This window comes from Oculina patagonica, chromosome 7 (assembly GCF_052425735.1).
Source record: "Oculina patagonica isolate OP01 chromosome 7, crgOcupat, whole genome shotgun sequence".
Taxonomy (NCBI): domain Eukaryota; kingdom Metazoa; phylum Cnidaria; class Anthozoa; order Scleractinia; family Oculinidae; genus Oculina; species Oculina patagonica.
Window position 1 is genome coordinate 3,650,416 of NC_135764.1, and position 23,923 is coordinate 3,674,338.

The window sequence follows — 23,923 nt, forward strand, 5'->3', positions numbered from 1 at the left end:
TTTCCAACATGGCGGACAGTGAGGATTGTTCAAGACCACAGTTCGGAAACCGTTTCCTCTCCGATCCAAGCAAAGTCTTTGAACATAATGCTTGGTAAGACATTCATATAAATATTAATGAAGTACAAGAACGAAAAAGATCGTGTTCTTCGGCATTGATTACACTGATCTGACAACTTTGTCATACTAGAGGGGACCGCCAGCCGCCTTTCATATGCATTGCATCGAAGTTCTGATTTTTTTTTACAATTATATTTAAGCTTATTATTATCGATTTGTACAGGGACAATGTGGAATGGGATAGTGAGCAAGAGCAAGCTGCACAGCAAAAGATCAATGAAAATTCGAACGTTAAAGTTGGAGAAGATCAACAAGGTATAAGCTTAGAAATTATCATCCGTCTATTTTGAATCTGATTTTTGCACGGTTCGATTCCCAACATTTTTTCTCCACAATTTACTTTCAGTATTGTATGAGGAGAAGGCTGATAGCTTTTGGGATGAATTTTACATGCAGCATCAAAACAGGTAAACTAGTGAATAACTACATTGGAAAATATTATTTTAAAATTTTGTAATATTAGAATAAGGTACACTACGGCCCTCAGGCTACAGCCAATAACATGGCTTTAGTTACTTTCAGTGGTGCAGCGCTCTATAGGGAAAACAACTGTATAAATGCAGGACCATACCTAGGATTTTTTGGCTGCGGGGACAAACTCCACAGTGACGGCAGAGCATTTTTCCAACTTGGGGGGGGGGGCGCTGACCAGTGACTTAAAGTGGGGGGGGGGGGCTTAAAAGACTCTTCTCTTTATTTTTATTTATTTTTCGGAAATTTTTAGCCCCCCCAGCCCCCCGGCTCCGCCGTCCATGCTCCAAAAAATAGCCCAGCAAAATCAAACACCATGTTGGAAATTTAGTTTTCCTGGCGGGGGCAACTGCCCCCTCTGCCCCGTGCTAGGTACGGCCCTGAAATGCACACGCAAAATGCCGTAAAACAAAAGTAGTACTACGTGAGGGATACAGTTTTTAATTTTAAAAATGCTGTCCTTACTAACAAATAAAAGCTAACCCCAAGCAAACCAGAGTGAAAAAACCGTAAGCAAACGAGAGTGAAACTAAATTCAAACAAACCAAAGTGAAACTAACCGTTAGCAAACTGGAGTGAAACCAACCACAAACGAAACAAGTGAAACTAACCGCAAGCGAAACCGGAGTGGAACTAACCGTAAGCAAACACGATTGAAGCGTTTTTATCGCTTTAAGAAAAAATGGTCGCGTAATAAAATTTGTCATTTTGTGCATATATTTAGATGCCCTATAGAGGGCGGCACCACTTAAAGTAACTAAAGCCAATAACATGACCTAACATGTTGTTGAAAAGGCAAACAAGTTTGCTATAGTTAGGATATAGTGTGACCTGAATTTTTTTTGTCAATTGTAACTGGTCGGGGCAACAAAAGTCTATTTCAGCTTCAATATGTATTGTGTAGTACAGCTGTTTTCATATCATTCTTATCTTTAAATAGTCTTCAGCCTTTCTTTTTGTTTGTAGGTTTTTTAAAGATCGTCACTGGTTATTCACAGAATTTCCTGAGCTATCAGGACCAGAAACTCTGGATCCTCAACAGAATCAGGGCAGAAGTTCTCAGATGACAAGAGAAGTGGAGTCTTCAGAGAAGGAAACAAATTCATCAAGTTGTTTAGAGAACTCACATGCTCTAAACAGTGCTGATGTTGCCCCTGTGGACTCTAATGCAAAGAAGGATGTAACATCCATTGTTTCAAGTAATAGTTGTGCTTCAGAAGTAACAGATCAAGTTTCTGAGGGCTCAGTAAATGACAAACTTAATTCATCCAGCACTGAATCAACAGAAGATAATTTGACATCTCGCAGACATTGTGTTGAATCATTTCCTGGTCAACAGAAAAAGAAAAGGATTTTTGAGGTAATATGAAACTCTATCATTATAATAAACCACTAACCTGATTTGAAATTCTGTACTGATGACTTAGCTCTTCAAAGATTCACATGGTGTCTCTGATTGGCTAGTATTATTGGTTTAAGATGAGCCTGCACCTATACAGACCCCTTTAGAGCTATGTTATTTTCATAGTATGGAATTTTTCAAGTCAAATCTAAAATAATATAGAAGAATTTGAACCTGACTACCAAAATAAAAACAGCTATCTTATTCCTAACAAGATTTCAAGTAATAAAAACAAACGTTCACTGGCTAAAAATATTAAAAACAATGAGCTTTCGGCTGTCGCTCTACAGCTTTCGACGGATAAAAAATTGATTCATGAAGATTTCAAGTGCTAAAATACAAAAAAGGGTCAATGAATCTGTTGTTTTCTTCTCTGTTTGTATTTACTGTAACAGGTAAGTCTTTCAATGGTTATTTCATAAAATTAGTTTCATCTTTTCCAGGTTGGTTGTGGAGTAGGGAATACTGTGTTTCCAATCTTAGAAGCAAACAAGTAAGTTTGAAATGTGCAGTTCCAGAAAATATCCATACCCAAGGGGTGGGGGGTCCTTAAAGCCAAAATTTTTCAAGTAGTAGATAAAATATGAGTGGGAGATCTGTATGGGCGATTACAATGGCGAGCCGATAGGCGAGCCATTGTAAATGCCCACACAGATCGGACGCGAATATTTAATTCTACTTGTGAAATGAAAACAATAAATTGAATGCAAAGTATTGTTATGCGAATCAGTAGTTAAAAAGTCAAAAGTTAATAAATACTAATTAGCTGAGCAGGAGTTTGTATCAAAAGTTAATTCTATTGTTTGATTTGTATTGGGGTTTACAGTTGTGTACATGTGATCTGAAATCTGTGCTGGGATCTGGGTCCGATCTGGATTGGTTTGATAAAAACCACGGTAAAAGAGGCTCCGCTGCTACCAAAAACTTCACACGGCAAACTCCAGCAAAAAGTTTTTAATCTGTCGTAAGTAAAAAACTGACGAGTACAAAAGCTGACGCAAGCACAAAAACTACGAAAACCTGTTTGTACCGATTGTTCTAGATTGTTCTAGATAGTTCTTGAATACAAAATGGCAAAACTAAAGGGATTCCAGTTCCCTGTCCATCGCAGTCATCCACTTGGCTTTGTCTGGACTGGCTAGTGCTTCATGAACAGTCTTCGGTTCATTTAAGTCAGTGCTTGTGATAGTTGCCCACTCACCATAATAGTCGGCTGGCCTTCTCTCCCTTTCTGGTCTTGACAGTACGGGTTCTGTTATCTCACTGGCAACCGGTTGATCGTCAGGCTGTTGATCAGAGAAACCATCAAATTCCACGTACGGAATCTCGTTCTTCTTTTCTTCTTCATTTGGCAGCTCAATTCCAAGACTGGATTCATTGAATGCTACATCCCGACTGTAGAAGACTTTAGCACGCTCTAGGTCATAAAGCCGGTATCCCTTCGTCTCAGTGCCATAGCCCAGAAGAACGCATTTCCTGGATTTCTTGCCAAGTTTCTTCCGCTCGTCTTTGGCTACATGGGCGTATGCTGCACATCCAAAAACTCTCAGGTGCTCTACATTTGGTTTCTCCCCTGTCCAAGCTTCAAATGGGGTCATTCCTTCAACTGCCTTTGTGGGACTTCGGTTTCGAAGGTAAACAGCCGTGGACAATGCTTCTGCCCAGAACCGGTGTGGCAGCCTCGCATCAGCCAACATAGCTCGAACACTTTCAACTAATGTTCGGTTCATCCTTTCAGCGACACCATTCTGCTCAGGAGTCTTCGGTACAGTCAGTTCATGACAAACTCCTTCCTTCTTCAAGTAGCTTTGAAAATCTGCAGATACATATTCACCACCATTGTCAGTGCGTAGAGCCTTTAACTTCTGATTCATAGACCTTTCCACCAGAGCTTTCCACTCAAGAAAACACGGGAAAACCTCGTTCTTGTGCTTCAAGATGTAAATCCAGACATAGTGAGTCTTGTCATCGATGAATGTCAGAAAATATTCACCTCCACTCAGGGACTTTCGGCATAGGTCACTGTGTACCAAGCCCAGTGGCTCATCTGACCGCCTGCCTCCGCCGGTCGGAAATTTTCGTCTGTGCTGCTTTCCCTCCAGGCACGGCTCACAGAAGTTAATGGTTTGCAGTGAATTGTAATCAAAACCATCTACCAGCTTCTCCTTAGCCAACTTTTGCAGGTTTTGTACTCCAAGATGACCATAACGCCGATGCCACACATCTTCCTTTGTCTGTTGGCTTTGGTTGTCAGCTGCATTGGCTTGTTGACGAACAGTCAGACAGTTCAGGTAGTACAGATTCCCTACCCTCATGGCAACAGTGATCGGTTTCCGGTTAACATCCAAAATTTGACAACTCGTCTCACTGAACTCGACCACCTTCCCAGCTTCCACCGCCTTTGACACGCTGAGCAAATTGTACGACAGATCAGACACATACAGAACCTCATGTAATTTGCATCTACTCATTTTACCACTTGCCGATGCCATCTCCAACACAACAGTTCCTTGCCCTGTCGCTTCTACTGCACATCCATCACCAAGCGTGACCTCCAGTGGCTGCTTCAGGTTACAGAGTTCAACAAACAGCTTATCATCATTGCACATGTGACAGGTTGCTCCCGAGTCCACAATCCAATCTTTCGTTCGGCTGCTAGAACTTGCCGACATCATGTGGTTCACCATCAATCCGATGCAGTCACTCTCTGAACTGCTGCTGCCTCTCCGTCTCACGTCAGCTCTGTTTGCCTTCAGTTTGTTTCTGGTCTCCTTCTGGCTCATGTTAAACTTGGTCCTGACCCGTTCATTGCTTTGACTTGGCTTGATCCATTCATTGCAGTTCCGACGGATATGACCGAACTTTCCACAGTGGTGGCACTTTGGTCCCCTCGCTTTGGGTCGCTGTTTTCCTGTCATTGCTCTCTCACTGCTGGCACCAACACCTGCCCGTTCCTTCAGCTTCCGTTCTTCATGCAACAACCGCTCAGTGACCACTTCGATTTTTGGAACCTCCACGTTCGCCTCAAGAGCAGTAACCAGCATGTTGTACGAATCTGGCAGACTGGCTAGTAAATGCACAACACGATCCTCTTCTGAAATTAGGTCTCCAATCACGGACAAACCATCGAAAATCTCGGTCATGGCCTTTATGTGTTCTTGCACGGACTCGCCATTTTTCAGCCGCAAAGAGAAAAGATTACGCCGCAGTTCCAGCTTGTTAGCCCACGTTCTCTTCTGAAATTGGTCTGCCAGCTTCCCCCATACAGCGGTCGGGTCTTTAGGATCTCCAACCAAGTACAACAGTGACGGCTCAACGGACAGCACGATTATCGCCAGCGCTCGATCTCTTCGTGCGAGGAACTTTGCGTACCTATCGTTCTCCCGACCAGGAGCAGCTTCAGTACCTTCAACAATGTTCCATAATCCTTCCTTCATCAGAGCCATCCGGCACTGTACCTTCCACGTTGGATAATTCTTCCCGTTCAAAGGAACAACAGCAGTCTTCATCTCGGACGCCATCTTTGTTTGCATAAATTAATGCGAAGGCCAGGCAACACAGTCCAAGCGGATCTTCAATTCAACACGAAAGCGACTTCGGCAACGCAGAGGCAACGTGCTGGGCCCATAACCTGATAAAAACCACGGTAAAAAAGGCTCCGCTGCTACCAAAAACTTCACATGGCAAACTCCAGCAAAAAGTTTTTAATCTGTCGTAAGTAAAAAACTGACGAGTACAAAAGCTGACGCAAGCACAAAAACTACGAAAACCTGTTTGTACCGATTGTTCTAGATTGTTCTAGATAGTTCTTGAATACAAAATGGCAAAACTAAATAAAAGTCAGCATGTAAATAAGAACAAATGAAAGTTAAAGTTTCTTTAAAAGTAAATGTCTGCATTTCGCAAGAGTGCCTTTAATATTTAACGAATCACTGTTTTTCAACATGGTTTGCACCCTCAAGAATAATTAATGAATTTTACAAGGACAGTATGGGACTTAACTGGAGCTTCTAGGGGGGTGGGGGATTCAAATCAAAAAACCTTCCGTGAGAGGGGTATGGATATTTTCTGGAACATTATACAATAGTACTTGACATGGCTTAACAGTAAAAAAAAACTCTGTCAGAAGAGTGTAAAACCTACCAACTATTATGACTTTTAATTAATCAAATCTCTTCTTCAATGTAATTATATGTTCTGATTTGAATTTTTATTAACTTTTGGTTACTAAATATTTTTTAACTACTGTTCCTTTATTTACAGTGATCCAGATTTATTTGTTTACTGTTGTGATTTCTCTTCAAATGCAATAAACTTGGTTAAGGTGAGCTATCCATTTAACTTGTATTAAATCAAGTTTACTGGCTTAAGGACAGGGGTATTGCACATGAGACACCTACTGGATATTTGTTTCCTCCATTTATTTATTTCCTTTCCAGGAACACCCAGATTATAACACAGATAGATGTCATGCCTTTGTGTGCGATGTCACAGACGAAGCATTTGCTTTCCCATTTCCTGATGAAAGTCTGGATATCATCATCCTTATTTTTGTTCTGTCAGCAATTCACCCAGATAAGTAAGTTACTTAGAATGGTTTTCAAAGATAATAAGTATTTAGGTACGTGCATGAATGCATGAATGCAAAAGGAGGTTTATGCCTTATGTGTTACAACATATTTAATTCCGTAGTTTGTTTATTTTATTCTATGGAAATTGTCTTTTACACAAGGATAAATAATAATAATAATAATAGTAATAATAATAATAATAATTTTTTTTTTTTTTTTTTTTTTTTTTTAAAAAGATAATAATCATATAGAAACTTTATTAACCAATTTCTAAAAGAATTACAATGATTTGACTATTCGAATAAGAACTTTATATATAAACATATTATTTACATAATAATAAAAACAGTGTCTTTAAAAATGTAGAAAAATAGTAAAAGCGACTTCGAGAGCAATAATAAAAGAAGAACTATATATTAAAAAAAAAAAAATATTCGATCTAAATTGCAGTACGAGAATTCTCTACTTGAAAGTCCATATCATAAATGTCAATGTTCCTGTTTCTCTTTACAGTTCTTGATCCCCTTAGGCAGATTAAGGCGGATCGGAGGATCGCAAATGAGACTTTTGATCTGATCCAAGACACCGTTGTTGCGTAATCCTCCCCGTTGTTGCGTAATCCTCCCCAGTACATGTGTACTGTTATCAACGGGGTCCTGCTGATTAAAAATTACTAAAATTACTAATAATAATAATAATAATAATAATAATAATAATAATAATAATAATAATAATAATAATAATAATAATAACAATTGAATGTTTATCCAGGATAGCCCTTCAGTACAGGGCTCGAGACTAACTTTTTTGCTAACTAGCCAAGTGGCTAGTGACAGCTTTGATTTCACTAGCCAAAACTTATTTTCTACCGGCCACAATTTTTAAGCATAGTTCTTCTTTTAAGTGGGGGGGGGGGGGGGGTTAAAACAATGTGCTATAATGTTAAACCTTGAGCCGTAAAATGTTCCTTAAATCTTCATGTTTTTTTTTCTTACAAAATTGGGCTTTGTTCTTCACTATAAAAATTGTACATGTACATGCCTTTTTGTCCACAAGATTGTTTACTAAAGCTACACATTCTATAATGTCAACAGTTTACTTGTCAGTTATATTCTCTGAGAGACGATTTTAATAAATGCGGTTTCTTGCCACTGATGTCTGTTTTTTTCACTAGCCATTTTGGCTAGTGAAAGGCCAAAACCTACTAGCCAAACCTGCATATTTACTAGCCTTTGGCTAGTTGGCTACCGTTAGTCTCAAGCCCTGCAGTACATGTGTACTGTTATCAACGGGGTCCTGCTGATAAAAATTAAAAATTACTAAAATTACTAATTATATAATATACAATGAAAATTGTGTAAAAAGCGGATCATGCACTAAGTTAAAAACCTTAAAAAACTACAATTAAATATTAAAAGTAAAAGTCATCCAACGCTTGAATCCTAAATAAAAGTCTAGAGTTAATGTTTCTTAAATTCAAAGGTAAAGAATTAAAAATCGAGGCACCTTTAAAATAAAAACTATGGCGCGCAAAATCAAGTTTGACTTTGGGCAGTTTTGCTGTTTTCCCGTTGTTTCTAGTGTTGGCGTTATAATGTAATCGTTCAAAGTAATTTTTAAACGGAGAACACACAGTTCCATTAAAACAATCAAAAACAAAAGAGCATGCTCTCTTTTATAAACAAGTTTGCTTACTTTCCAGCAGTGGTTGCTTCACAGATAAAATCAAGGCCTAGGTGCCCAGATATTTGGGGAGGAACCTGAACTAGAGGGAGTGAGAACTCTATGGAAAGTCACAAGTGGGGGGAAGAAATGTTGGGAAGTGGGAGAAATCTGGAAAACTTTAACAACATTTTTCAACTAATTCCAGTGTTGTTGAATTTCCCTCAATATTTTGTAATAGAGAAAGTACCCAGGGCTCGAGACTAACGGTAGCCAACTAGCCAAAGGCTACTAAAATTTAGGTTTTGGCTACCAGGTTTAGCATTCCTACTAGCCATTTGGCTAGTGAAAAACTCGGAAAAGTCAACTGTTCTTGATAGAAATCAATGTACCTGACTAGTGAAAAATTACTTTTGGCTAGTAAAATCTGACATGTCACTAGCCAGTAAACCAGTGAGTTAAAAAGTTAGTCTCAAGCCATGGTACCAAAGGGTGGGAACCAACAAGGAAGGGGAGGGAACTGGGAGTAAAAGGTATTAGAAGAGGGCAGTTCAGCCCCCCTTGCCCCTTCCGACACATATTGATGTCCCCACTAGGCATTGACTGTTATCCTTGTTCTTTTTTTATCAACCATCATTTTGAGGTTTCTTTGTATTTGGAGATAATTTTCTATAGTTGAAAGAAAGTCAGAATTTCTGATAACAGGTTTCTCTTTTGCAGAATGCAAGATGTAATTCACAGGTTATCCAAGGTGAGGCACCTTTGTGATATCATTCTGACTTCTAATTTATTTAAATTATCCGTAGTATAAACAAAGTGCATTTTAGTTCCCTTCCACCTTCAAAACCCTAGACTGTTCACAGCCTATCTATTTTTCATCCCTCTCTGCCACCCCCCACCCCACCCTTTTGCGCCTCCTGTTTTGCACTGGTGTCCAGTTCTCTTGCGATTCTTTTCCACAGTCTAATTTGCACAGTCTAATTAAACCCACCAACCCAACCCATTCAACATTCAGCTCAATGTTGAGCATCTGACTGTATATGCAAGGAATCACAAGAAATGGATAAAGCTATTAAAAGGTAATTTTATTGTTTGTAGCTCCTCAAGCCAGGTGGACTGATTCTATTCAGAGACTATGGTCGATTTGACATGGCACAGCTCAGATTTAAGAAAGGTTAGCCTTGCTGTTATTTTAGATTTAGCCTTTCTCCTTCATTTTATGAACGTCTCTGTTTTCATTTTTAATCAGCAAGGGTAGCAAATTCGTGTTTCCATTTATTGCTGTCGTAGGTTGTTGTTAATGCTTATGCCAGGTCTTCTTCATTTGCTTCAACCTTAGTTGCTAACGTCTCTCCTCATCTTTCTAGTTGCATCATTTCTTGCTCTGCGACTGAACACTGCGAGCATCTCTTTCCTCAAACAGGAGTTTTCTAATTGACACCCCACACACCGAAAAAAGTTATTTAATATGGGCCAAGCTGGGTGCAAAAAAGCAATGGACTAATCAGAACTCGAAGTCAATCATGCAACGTGCCAAGCGCGGGAAAAACGCGCGTAAACCTCAACTTGATCATTTTATTGTGCTGCTGATTGGTTAAACACACATCACGTCTGCGGCTTTCATTGATTGCAACGCAGTGCACGAATTAAGTACGGTGCTAAGAACCAAGTACGAACTATCAATGGAGCTCAGGAAACGAAAATCGAACGAAAACCCAAAGCAAATACAAAACAATTGTGTCTCAATTCGTGAAAATTGCTCAAAGACACGTTATCGCATCTTGCTTTGTTCTTCTTCTGATTTTTTTTGTTGGTTTATCCAGGCCTGTCATTTTAGTCCGGGTATCCTTCTCATGCGGCACCGGTGGTTGAAAATACAAACAAAACTCTACTTATGGCCACCTTTTCTACAACGGCCAGGTTAACGTTTTACTCTTATTGAAATTTCCGTACAAAGGTCAGTTAATTCTGTCTCATGTGAGCTGTTAAACAGATTTTTTAATAATCTCTAGTTTTTTCGCCCTCTACAATCTTCTTGCGCTAGTCTGTGCAATACATGAATACTCACGGGACTCAAGTCTTATTTTTCTCATACGTGCTACTGTTCTCCGGCAAATGTAGGAAATGTCCCATTTTGAAATAACGATGAAGTGACATGAAGGGACGTGTCGCAAGGGAATGTCGCAGCGACATGTGCAGGGACAAAATCTCAACATCTACACATACAAGAAAATGTTGACAAGGGACACGTTGCAGCGGCATGTTCCTTATAAAGTATCAGCGCACTCGAGGGGTCGTGCCGCTGGAACATGCCCCCGTTGCTACATTTTCTTGTGTTCGTTTTCTAGTGCCTCTCCAATACGATGGATCATATTGGAAAGGCATGTCGCAGCAACATGTGCCCGCACCAAATGGGGGGATAAGTAGTTACGAGGTAGCAGGGACATGGTGCAGTGCCACGTCTCCTTGTGATAATGATACTGCTTTTACGCTCATGCAAAGCACGTGAGTTTGTTCCCGTGACATTTCAATTGATGATGGATGTTGCTGGGACATGGCACTTCAACATGACCCTTCGTGTGCGGGCACCTGAGAGCCTTATGTCGTTTAACTAAACGACAGCAACCTGGAAATTCTCAAATTTCTCCTTCCGCGCTTCTCTCATCCTTCGCGCTCCACCCGGGATTGCATAGTAGAGCATTTTACTCTTAACGGCATACCTGCTACCTTGTGTTCCCTGCAGCGCGATTTTTAAAACTTTTCGACGGAATCGCCTCGCAAGACGTTTGTTCGTATGTCCTTGCATCCTTAAGCTTTTCACTTCCTATTAAACGGGCTCCTTTCATTTTTCAAATACTAATTACAAACCATTGTTGGATTTCTTACGATCTAAGGCTTTTTTTTATTCAGCTTCTCGAAGTTTTGTTAAAAATCGTTGCCACGATTGTCCTTTTAATAAATAAGTAACTTTTATCTTCTCACTTTCCCAGGGAAATGTTTATTAGACAATTTCTACGTGCGTGGTGATGGGACAAGAGTGTACTTCTTCACACAAGGTAGAGTAGATATAGAGGTTTTTTGTAACTGCAACTCAGCAAAATGTGTAGCTTCTTTGTTTCAAGGCCGTTAATCAAGAAATTTGCCGTTTCTTAGAAGATTGAGTGAGCCCGGGTAAGCTCGTTTTAAATACCATGACAACGAGGTTGAGCCTACGGTTGACGTTTCTTGGTGACACGCGGGCAGAGGATTATCAAACATTCTCGTGCCACTTGCTGATTGGACAGTATTCATGGGGTACACCTACATATGAGCTATACCGTATGTGGCATGGAGACGGATTTTGAAATTCTTGGTTTGAGATGATGTAGTCGTCGCAGTTTCACTCTCGAAATGTTCAATGAAGTTTCGCGCGATTTAGTGGTTTTGTATTACACAAAGAAAAAGGTCATTTTCTGTCCGGGGCAGGGCAGGGTAAAAATAAATTTTTAGCCTGAAATAGAGGGGCTTAGGGGGTACTCTGTGAGCAGTTGGTTTCTCCTATGCCAAACGTTGCGCTACGTGCACTTCGGTGTAGGAGAAACAACTACTCATAGACCTCATAGGAAAGGCTTAGAGATGGTGGGTACCAGGGCTAAATAGTTCAATGCAAGATTAACCTAGTTTGCCAAATTCATCCTTGGCTACTGAGCTAAAATAGGGCGTAAAGCGCTTTCAAGAAAAAAGAGGATGTAAGATCTATGATAGCTTACAATCTCAGATTAACATAAATCTGCTTTCATGGGCTTTCGAACACTGAACTTGCATTCCGTTACACTCCTACTGTGGAATTCCCTTCTCCTCGGGCTTTCGCAAAAATCTTTCCGGCCTTTTATGGTAAAAGGATGTTTTTCCGTTTCAAAACACATACTGTTCTCTGGACTTGTGTGATCGGTCAAAAGTTAAGAATGAAATAATACGCTTAGTCTTAATGATGGAATTATATTAACTTCCCTTCCTTTTAATCGCCGGCTCTCTTCGCGGAGAGGGTTTAAACGACCCCAGGAGCTGACTAAAATTCAAGCCATTTGTGTAAAAGCAATATTATCGTCGCTGGTAAAAGAATTAAAGAAGTATGCGAAAGTTTATAGTTAAGCGCATTTCCAATTCTAAAAAATTCCGCGGACGTGCAAGAAACTTCCTTTTTAGCGATGTGTTATGATTAATGACCTTTTGTGTTCAAAAATTAGAAAATATCCCGATTATTATATAAAATAAAATATTATATTATAATATTATAAAATATTATATTAGCTTGCCTTCCTTTCAATCGCCGGCTCTCATTGCGGAGAGGGCTTAAACGACCCCAGGAGCCGAATAAAATTCAGGCCATTTGTGTAAAAGTAATATTATCGGCAAAGAATTAAAGAAGTATGCGAAAGTCTATAGTTAAGCGCATTCCAAATTCTAAAAAATTCCGCGGACGTGCAAGAAACTTCCTTTTTAGGGATGTGTAATGATTAATGACCTTCTTTGTGTTCAAAAATTAGAAAATATCCCGATTTAAACTAATTTACAAACTTGAAAAGCTACATTTTTTAAAAGCATGTAACTAGTACAAGGAGAATTCAACCGAACTCTATAAACATAGATGTTTATTGGAGAGAAACACGACCCTCGTGTGAAGAAAACATGTTTTTCAGAACTTGTTTACTTCAAGTTGGTGTTATCTGGTTTCCGTACGTGCTGGCAAACAGTACAGCAACCTGTTACACAACCGATATTGTTGGGCGAAACGGAAATGGGGCATTATGTTTGAAAACAAAGATTTCAGATCAAGAACATTTGACACTGATTTGACATTTGCTTTTCCGCCACACTCGTACGTGACTGTTTGGTAATGCTGCAATTAAGATAAGTGGAAAAACAACTCTGTAGGTGTGGCGCAGAACTTTCTTTTGACCTCCAACAATGAAAATTCGATTAGTGCATTTTAAGGGGCTGTTTGTACGGTCAAGCCTTCGTTAACAAGATGAAAAAGTTATATTTTTGTGAGAAAACGCAGTGCTATACAGTTGCAATGTATTTTTGTTGGTTTACCCGATCATGTGACCAATCAAAACCAAGCTCTGAGGCGAATTAATTGCACGTGTAGATGTTGGCTCTGTGATTGGCTAAGACGTCTGGAAATCCAATGGAAAGTTCAATGATTGACAACGCGGGCACGATGAGATTTGTTGTGGTATTTTTGTATTTAATATTCGTGTTCAAAACTTTCAAATACAACAAGTTCAGTAATATTAGTTCTCTACAATCCTCTTCTATAATCTTGCTTGACGAATCTGGCGACAAATGAAGCCACTTTTTCTCAAAAGAAGAAAAAACTACAACTACCAATAATTTTAATGAAATCCAGGCCTTTAGTTGCAGTGTTCTTTTCGGCTAGCTTATCTTGTATTTGCCGATCCCAACAAATATTGCAGCTTTAGAAATGGAAAAAGAAATTACCGTCTTATTTCTGTCAGGCTGGAATGAGAAATTAAAAGAGGGTTAACGATATTTTTGTAGCATGAGAAATTGCGATCAGTTTTCCAATGTTAAATTAAATTGTTTTCAAGTTTACAAAGTTAGTTTAGCAGTAACAATAAATGAAACACTTGAATGCTCTCACAACATTTATCTTTCCAGACTTTGAAGGGCTTGCTTCATTTCACAATATCCGAAATATGTAAACAGGGCTGCCCACAAAAATGCAAAACTGCTTAGACGCTGGAGATCTTTGTCAAGAGATTTTCAAGTCTATCTAGCGTTGAATAATTGATTTTAGAGATTAAAAATCCGAAATGTTTGCAATTCGTGCTCGAATGAACGTCTCGCTTGCGGTTGATTAAACCTTTTGTTACAAGCACTGTCTGTGATTTCTTTACAGTCCGCTAACGTTGTCAGTAGTTGGCGTTTAAAACCTTATGATAATAGACCGTGGGTGGAATGAATTTTCGCTGCTAATTAAGGCTACCTTTCAGTAAACGCTTCGCTTGCTTTTTAATTGAACGAAAGGAATTTATTTTTCCAAGGGATGTTGGCAAGAAGTGAGACCTTATAGTTTTGTAAGTTGACCGATTTAATCTTGATTTTTCATCTTATCCGGATCGGATGATCTCGAATTTTTCCTTTCAGTTTATTTGCAACTTTGCGGCTGAATTTCCGCACGTTTTAAGTACTTTGAAAATTCCCAGAATTTCTTGTTCCTGTTTACACCGTTCAGGTCGTCTTCGTCAGCAGTTTTAAAGCAAACTTTAATCTCCGCGAACAAACAGAGCATTGAGACGAACAATGGTGGCATTCTATGTGCAGGTTACTTCATTGGCGAAGGCTGTAAGAACATTAAATTCAGCAGGTGTCGAAAAATAACTTTAAAAAACTCCCGGACATGTCAGGTTAATTTCACGATTACTTCTGCCGTCAAGATTCAGGATTGTTGCCGTCCCTACGTGATGCTATTTGGCTGATTCATGGCTTAAAGACCCCCTTTAATAATAAGATATTGTATAAGGTTAAATGTTGAATACATTTCGCTGCTAATTGGCAGGTTTCTCGAGATAAAATGAAAGCTTTATTGTGTTTTTGATTACCGCACCATCCGTTTGTTCAGCAATCTTATTGATGTTTGTCTGTGTAATCTCAGAGCAACTATTCTTTCCCAGTCGTGGGAAGTGAATGTTTTTCTTCGAATTGCTTTCTATAAGTAGGCTATAAAAAGAATCGGAGCTCTCAAGTTTAACCGCTGTCTCGTAACAGCAGGGAAACCAATTACAAGAGATTGATTGATTCTGACGGTCGCCTGCCCGCGAAGACAAATACATTTCCCAATGGCTAGAGGGGTTATTATTAGCAGCCCTTTGGAGCGACAGGTTGACGGACGATTCTGATTGGCTGGCTTCGAGACTTAAAATGCCATCATGTCAAAAGAACCTGTTATGAGCGTACGAAGCTATGGCCTTTATCAAAGACCTTTTCAGGATGCAAGACTTTGCTTTTGTGCGCCACTATCAAAACACATCGCGGTTTATCATGTCACATCTTTAGCTTCGGTGGCGAATTTTTTACGCCATTCGTTAGATTTTCGCTGATCTTGTTCTTAATAACATGCATTGCTCATTTTTGCTCCGTTAATCGCCAGCATTTTCCTTTCTCGTTGGGACATTTCATCACTAATGGTATTCGTTGCTTTGATTAGATTACTTAAACAGGTTGTCTCGGTTGTTATTTATATTGTCTCTCCCGGGGGGGGGGGGGGGGGAAGGGACGAGATTTAAAAGTGCGCAACAGTTTTCGCTAGTAGACAAATTTCAATTTTTTGATAGCCCGGTTCGTTGCGTTCTTAAACGAAAAGCGATAACGGTGGGCTTTTATGGACAGAAAGGCATCACTGTTTTCAAGTAGACTGCAGTCCAGGTGTTTTTAAACGAGTTTCCTTAATTCCGAGATAACTTTCATGCAACAGGTGTTTAGCGCAGTCAAATATCTTCACTGCGATTAACGCGGCACCTTTGTGTGAAATGGCGGCACAAGATTACAGACCTCACTTTGAATAAAATCTTTATTTAGAAACCATCTCTTTGTACAGTCTACCTGTTTGTCAATATAAATTATAGAATAATAAAACTACTCTGTAATAGCTTTTATCGATACGAGCCGGGTTTCGGTTTCGAATTTCCTGTTACAGTTCTTCGCGAACTTTCTGCGTAATTAAGCCCTTTAAATTCCTTGGCGAAGTGAATTGTTGGTTTAGTTGTTATGGTAAAATACTCAGTTGTATCCTCGTTTTTTTGTCTAGCTCTTCTGATAGTTTATCTGTCTTTCTATACTCAAATGTTTTTATCTTTTTGAGACCAGCTACGCTAAGCTACCGGGTCCAAATTTTGAACGACTATTGTTGACTTATGTTTCAACAAAAACATCAATCGGGAAAAACACCTTAATCACAGCAACTGTGATTTTTTTTCTATCGGTGTGCGGTAAGCCTTTTTAGCTTATGACAAGCAGAAGTTACGCTTCGTTTGCGAATCGAAAGCTCTGGAAATAGAGTGAATCAGTTTTTGTGAGTCAAGTGCCGTTTCCAGGGCATCCGCTGTCTTCATGCTTCAGTAAAAGCGACATTCTCGAAAAAGATTTCGAGCAAAGGCTGCAACAGTACTTCTTGACGTCGGAGTGTGTCTGCAAGTGCGCGCGGAGGTTTGATCTGTCGGCGAAGGCTCGCTGGCAGTTTGGGCATTTGTACGGTTTCTCTCCGGTGTGGGTGCGAATATGTCCTTGAAGTAACCAGGGCCTACTGAACGCCTTACCGCAGATTTTGCACTTGCACGGCAATGTGTGTGTGCGGATGTGCATTTTAAGTGCCCCTAGCGACACGTAAAGTTTGTCGCAGTATTTGCAGTGAAACGGGCGCTTGTGATGAGGCTGACAGTGGTATTGCTGGTGTCGGAGAAGCGATGTGAGGGAAGAGTAATTCTTACTGCACTCTTGACATTGGTAGTTACTTCGCGCTGTTTGCCCTGCGGCAATCTCATTGCCGTTTTCATCGAGGTTTCTTATGCCAGGTTGTTTTTCCTGAGATTCCGCGACAACGCTCTTTGGAGCTTCTCTTAGCACGGTAAAGCTCGATACTTCGGCTGGATAGGTGAAAAGTCTCTTTTCCCAGCCGATTTCCGCGGGCATCTGTAGCATTCCCACTCTCTTGATGTGCGGGGTAGCATGTTGAAAATCCTGAATATAACCTGTTGCGTGTGCAGAAAAACACATGGTATAAATCAGATATTTGGTTTACAAATTTAGCCTGCTGTTAGCAACGCTCGCCAGCGCTCAAAAATTCAGCAAATGAGCACGCCTCACAAGCGACCAGCGAAATGACTTCGGGAAAGCGAACAGAAATTGCGAAACCTGCGAGCGAGCGTTCGCTCGAAGTGAAGAATTCTTTTGCGCTTGCTACCTGCCCGATATCTATGACAAGTGCATCGGGGTAAATACAATAGATTATTCCACTTACCGCTTCCCGGGCTAGCAATGATCACATTCGAAGGCAGTTTCTTGAGCTTTTCGGTCTTCTTCTTGACCAGAAATGCTTTCGGCATTTTTCGCAGGGCAAGTTAGCTATAGTTGTCAGAGAGCACTTCGCTGGCTGTTGTTGTGAGTTCAGAACGTGTTCCGCTCAACGTACAGTTGGGCAGTTGTGAGGGCGACTCTACTCGTCTCCGCTTCAGCCGCATTTATTGGCTGATTCACCGTGACGTCATCTGTCAGGTGTAACACATTATTATAACTCCTTGGTGTGAAGCAGCGCCCGGGGGGCAGTCGTACCGTATTTGGAAACCCGGGTAAAAACCCCATTAAGTTCACACCCTGTGCTTCAGCGAGTCAATAAAAGGCGTAATTAACTTGAAGCATGCGTTGCGTCTCGCCCTTCCTTCGATTTGAAGTAGTTCAAACCAAAGGAAATTCCAAGGTCGTTAGAAAAGATTTAAGCCTCACAGCAAATCTGCTCTTGTTTGAACTGAGGAGCAAAAAACAACAGGTGACGGGAGTTCATTACCATTGTTCAGCCATTGTTATGATTCGAAAGTCAATACAAGGGTATAATTAACTAACTCGAACAATAACACCTCAATACATGTCGCGGTGCAAATCAAAATCAAACAGTATCGTCGATAAACTCGCTTCAGGCAAAAATTTGCATTTCAGCCGCGTAATAACAAAAGTTAATGATGCTATCCGGCCAAGCGCTTGTTTAACCGGCATGAGCGGTGAATAAATCTGTTATCAAAACTCTTCTGGTTTCCATTCCCGGCTGATTAGATATTCTGGCGGTGTAGGTTTTCCTTGGCAAGGGACAAATTTTGCTCTCTGTAAACCTTAGCAGGTGACTCAATAATGAGACTCAATCAATAATATCGCGTCGCTTAAAAAAAATATCTTAAGGCCAAGATTACAGAGACTTGTGGTGTGAATATTACATTTCGACATCGCAAGTTCACCATAACAACATTCCAAGGTTAATTTGTTGAAACGAAATGATCATTTCGTGAACTCTCTTAGCAACAAACAACCTGTTTTTAAAGGAATTTTTGAATTACCAAGGAGAAAGCGTCTCTTTGAAAGAAGCTATCCATCTTAATCTCATTTCCGAACAACAATTGCCTAACGGTTGGGTTTATAGGTCTTTATAATCTTAACTTTCACCGGACGTCGATGGAGAATCGTTCATACTTTTAATCCAGGCTTTTTGTCGCAGGATTACGTGGAAAATCAGCGGAATCAAGGCTGTTTTTTCCTTGTTGATATTCTTAGAACAATGAAAGGAATTTTATTTGCAATCTACTTATATTGTGGACGTTGTTGGAGATAAGAACCTGTCGTTTCTATAATGGAAAAAATGTTGCTTGCTCTTCAGCGGGTAACTCGATCCGAAATTCCAGCGAAATTATTTGGACCTGCCCCACTTTTCTTTTTATAGAATTTATGTCCGTATTTAAAGTGTTTTATTTTTTATGTGGGAATAGTATTTCTTGGCTCAAGTCCCATTCCCAAGGCTAAAAAATTTTGGGAGAGCAAAGTGCGCGTGAGAATTTGTAAGACTGAAGTTGTTTTTGTCACGTTTGTCGCTCAATTTTCCTGTTCAACGTCTTTCCCGTCAATGACCACGAAGTTCATTTCAATATTTCTTCCTTGGTATTTTTCTCTGCGAAGTTTCAAGCGTTTAAACTGAAAATTGAAATGATAAACAGTTTGTTTTTAAAGGCAAACTTGGTCAGTTCGGAAGAAGTGCGAGTTGTTTGTCCCTAAAAAGTGAAATGGTTTCTTCGGCTTGTGATCGGAGTGCTTGTGTTTTGTCCATGCGTTTTGTGTACATGAAAAAATGAATAATGAATAAAATGGTATCCGGATTTACAAGATTACAAAATAGTGAAATGAGAAGTGGTGTGGTGAGCTTGAATTATAATCGGCTGTATCGAAAAAAAAATCGCGCCCGCCGGGGAGACTCGTCAATTTCTAGGGCACAGCGGAAATAAATGACCGAAGTGACCTAACAGGCAACCATCACGGCTGTTTAGCTACGATAAAAGCTCTTATTTCATTCAATACAACAGAAGTTAATTCTTCAAATGATCAGTCAGCTGAAATGAGTGATGAATATTAGTGATGATTCTTTATGAAGGGTTTGAAGGCTTCAGGAATTAGCACTAGGGCGTTGCTAAGATATTTGCAATTCGCTTTTGAAACTGAAGGAAGTCATAACGAGTCTTTTGAGAGCTGATTCCTTTTAATCTAGTTGCCCTTTTTACGCCGAATTAATTGGATGAAAAGATTCCAGAATTAGCCATGACGGCAGGGCAATAGTTCTTCCTTTATTCATCGGACGTGCTTCGACAGTCTTTTCGAGACAAAAATGTTTTCTTTACATGTAATGACTTCCTATTTCCCTTTTTGTGTATGGACAAACAATCAATTTGTGAACATGACGCTATGCATTCAACCAAGGGTGCCCCTGCTTGTTTTTAGACGCAAGTGTAATCTTTTGTTTTCAGATAGCAAGGTTATTTTCCTTTGTAAAACAATCGAAACACAATCAACGCTATTTGCGACCTGCTCTACGGACTATAAAATCAAAAACACCTAATTTCACGTGATTTTGTGATGAGATCAAATTAATTTTAAATTATGATGAAATACTTCGCCTCTTGGAACATTTCTCGCATGGTTTCTCAGTCACTAGGTTTTAAACGATTTTAAAAAAGTTATTAATTTATCCGGCTTCAGTTGTAAACGCCACTTTTGAATACCAGGTGTCTCAAGCAGCGTGAACGCTGCCGAAAAAATGCGCCGCGTTCGTGCATGAGGGCGTCTTATTGTGTTTTCTCCATTTTGTAAAAAGAAGAAAAGGCTCTCGCAGGCAGCGAGTCGCTTGGGTTTTTAAAAAAATAACAATTAATTGTCTTAGCAGCAAACATAACTAAACTTGCTGTACGCTTTTTAGCGTTGTGTATCTCAAAACTAAACTGTCGCCGTTTGTTAAGTTGGTCAAAAAGCGTGCTTGTTACTATTAAATACGAAGGGAAACGAATTTAATTGACCTTCGTCAGGGATGAGCATTTTGATGGAATGAAAAAAAAAATGATTACCCGACTGCTTATTGAGGACTTTGACCAAAAATTTAAATCTTGTGATTGAAATGTCCCCACGAGGAAAAAAAATTAAATGGAATAAAAACATCAATCCGGCATAATGAGCCTGCTGTGCGATTATCCTTAGCATCAAACATGGCAAGCTCTCTGTCTATTGTTACAGAGAAAAAAAAGCAACGCTTTGACCTGCTTTAAAATGGGTCACATTTAATACTTTGTTGTGGTTTCTTACGTTGCCTACTGTTCGTGGTATGATGTTTGGCATACTAGTCATTTTGGCAGTCTCCGTGAGTCATTTTTGCCTGTTGTATTGATTTCTTTCTTTTGCTTTTCCTGTTTTGAAGAGAATCCGTTTGTTTTCATGTAAAATTAAATTTGGAACCGTCCCCACTTTTCGTATATTTGCCTCATTGATTGATCTATCTCTTGCGTCAGTGATTGTCTGGTTCAGTTTGCTTTTTAGACTATATCTGGCAAAAAATAGATGTATTGCTGGCGTACTTGTGTGCCAAATTGCTTCTAAAAGACTCTTCTATTCTCTGTTACATGGCTTATCTTAATACTGCTGAAACCTTAAATGAAAGTGAAAAATGTAGGGGAGAAATGAAATGTGGGGAAACCTTAGAAGAGTCGGTGTGGTGTGGTCAAAATGGAGGCAAAATTGAAGAGGACTGTTAAAAGTGCATTGTAGACATAACTTGATTTTTGTTTCGGTTCGGCAGAATTTATTTAAAAACGCGCATAAACTGCTCAGAAATGCTCTTTGCTTACATAGATGAAATAGAGTCATTAAAAAGCATCAACAACAATAACCTCGCCAAGTTCAAAAGGCAAAACTAATTAATTGCCTTCTTGAAGAAAAATACTATTTATACTCATAAATGACACTACATGTAGCTAATTTCCGTCTAGTGACCTCGTAGATCTGTCGGTGGAATGCCTTTTGTCACCACTGAACTCTTTTAGGTATTAAAATACCCAGAAGTGACGGATATAGATTTTCTCCTTACAACATCGATTGTCAAGCATAGAAGTGTAGAGAATAAAGAAATGCGTCAATTAGGGATATAGACAACAAGACCAGTTCGTGTTCTTTCCGCTATTTTTAAAAGAGGCGCGAATTACAGCATGTGAGAATCCCGGGGTGAGAAATCCCTATAAAACTTTCATTCGCGAAGTGTTTGCTGCAAAACGTTCATTTCTAAAATATCCACCGCCTGTAAGATATCTCGCATAAGATTTCACTCAGCAAATTTAAGGGATCTAGATTGCTTGCACACCCTCCTTTCTCTTAAAATGCAACAAGTGTTTATCCCACGAACGCGAACGCGGGGGGGGGGGGGGGAATGGAGGTGAGATGTTTCTCTCCTCGTGTGCGTCCTAGCGCGCCGCAAATAGCCCCCCCCCCCTTCTGTTCCTTCTCCCAAACGTCCTTTTGTGCTGCAACGAGACAAATTCAAGAGAGAAAAGAACTGCAAGCAATCTAGAGGGATCTAGCTTTTGTCAAGTAAAAGCCGAGTAAAAGACCAGCTGAGAAATTCTAGGGAATTAGTTCGATCATGCCGAGTCCCATACCAACATTTCGCCTCGCAACATGATTGCAACCTCATATGTTACGTATACCGAGAAAAAAATCGGTGAATGGCATTGCAAGAACTAACATTTAAAGAAAAGTGTTCAATTTAGCTGTCAGTAAGATTTAATTTCCAGCTTGTGACTAAGAGATTAAAAAAAATTTCAACGCACTTGTGATTAACGTTTTTTTAATCGTTTTGGTATTTATGTTGAATTGAGCACTTTCAATCACTTTCGTTTTACTGTGGAAAATTGTAAATAGCAGTTAATCTGTCATGAGAATTCTGTGGCGGTGACAAAAAAAGTTAATTTCCTTTCCATGGGGCGAAAACAGCATTTTTTTTTCATGAACTTGGCTCATACGATAAGACATCGGTTCCTTGGCCATTTATGTAATTGTCATAGGCTAATTATGTTCTCTCTTGCAAAAGAAATTTGTCTAATGTCGGGATATTTTTAGTCGGTTTTAACGAAAATAACAACCCTAAAAGGAGCCCAGTAATGAAGGCCACACCTGTTAATCAGCTGCCTGTCAATCAGTTTAAGTTTTTGCGTGGAAGGTAGCATTAACATAGCCTGCAGACGAACAAAACCCCGGTATAGTCCGTCTATACCGGGGTCTTGTTCATTTGCAACGCAGGCTAGCATTAAGATTTAACACTGATACAAGCGGGAAAGTCGAGGAAAGAGAAAGTTGTTGTTAAGCAAGTGATTTCAGAATTGCTATTTCCATTTCCTTTAAACGAATCTTAGTGTTTTCATAACGTACAATGAACAGAAGAAACTCCTTGCCTTGTTACTTGCTTAAGTTTTTGACGCCTTTCCTCCATCTTTAAGTTGGTTTCTAAGCCAATCAAAAGTAAAATAACCACACGTTGACATCTCCATCACCCAGTTTTAACTTGGATTTTGAAGTGAATGAAAACCCTTCTTTGACTAGCAACCATAAGCACGGCGTGTACCAAGCCCGAAAAACCCTTAGAGCCCAAGCGCAGCCTAATCTTGTTCCCACGGCCTTCGCTCCCTCTATCGTTGACCAGTAGGACCGAAGGCTCAGGAAAGCGCGTTTCTGACACGGATCTGTTTGTGACATACCCTGGTTCTAAAGGTTTTCTCTAATATGCCATTTCCGAGTTACCCTTTGCCTCTGTTTCAAAACGAGTCTACGTGCGTAACCATTCAAATGAAAATGATCTTCACCGACACGTCGATTTTCATGCAAATCAAACTCACACGTAGACTCGTTTTAAAACAGGGGCAAAGGGTAACTCGGAAATATCTATATTTCTAAAACAAATTTGAACCGCGACGGCAATTCGCTTTAGTAGAAGAAAGAAAACGTCTGGGACTAGGGCATTTGTGACATCCAATTCTAATTATGTGTTGTTGGTTTTTTTTTAGACGACCTTTCCCAGATGTTCCAAGAGGCCGGGCTTGTTGAAGAACAGAACTACGTTGACCGCAGACTGCAAGTGAATCGCGGGCGTCAGCTGAAAATGTATCGTATCTGGATTCAGTGCAAGTATCGAAAACAAAGATGACGAAAACGTTTATAGTGAATAAAAATGTTGACGGTTTGATTTTAATGCATTTGTCTGTTCATTTATTGTACTTCTTTATTGTTCTTCGAGAGAATAAAACAATGCCGTTAGCCCCAAAACAATAGCAACTGCTACACTAGAGGACCAGTATTATAACAAGCTTAAAAGAGCTGCTACACTCGTGTAGGTAGGAGGGTAGGGGATTGGGCATAGCAAAGTGACCAATGAGCACAGACCTTCGAGAACTCGACTAGCAAAGACAAGTAAACTTTGTTCTTAATCAAATACAGTTTATTATTTATTTTGTTGATAGCGCTCACCACTAACAGATTAATAACCATGTCCTCAATTTTACTAGTGAGCTTGATTTTCTAAAAGGAAACCTAACATTACTGGTTTAATATTGCAGAACAGTCGACCATTGTT

At 39.7% G+C, this 23,923-nt stretch overlaps 2 protein-coding genes across 2 annotated transcripts; one reads left to right on the forward strand and one right to left on the reverse strand.

Annotated features, from left to right (window-relative positions):
* On the forward strand, window positions 1-23,542 carry LOC144660189 (tRNA N(3)-cytidine methyltransferase METTL2-like). The gene is made up of 11 exons (XM_078520785.1): window positions 1-94; window positions 284-375; window positions 467-527; window positions 1,558-1,951; window positions 2,437-2,486; window positions 6,257-6,317; window positions 6,433-6,572; window positions 8,947-8,977; window positions 9,325-9,400; window positions 11,217-11,282; window positions 23,358-23,542. Exons 1-11 carry the CDS (start codon window positions 9-11, stop codon window positions 23,495-23,497), a joined length of 1,197 nt encoding a protein of 398 aa, XP_078376911.1. The 5' UTR covers window positions 1-8; the 3' UTR covers window positions 23,498-23,542.
* On the reverse strand, window positions 15,789-17,851 carry LOC144659777 (protein escargot-like). The gene is made up of 2 exons (XM_078520280.1): window positions 17,249-17,851; window positions 15,789-16,979 (listed from the first exon to the last, which is right to left on the reverse strand). Exons 1-2 carry the CDS (start codon window positions 17,331-17,333, stop codon window positions 16,309-16,311), a joined length of 756 nt encoding a protein of 251 aa, XP_078376406.1. The 5' UTR covers window positions 17,334-17,851; the 3' UTR covers window positions 15,789-16,308.
* Window positions 23,543-23,923: the final 381 nt, after the last annotated feature.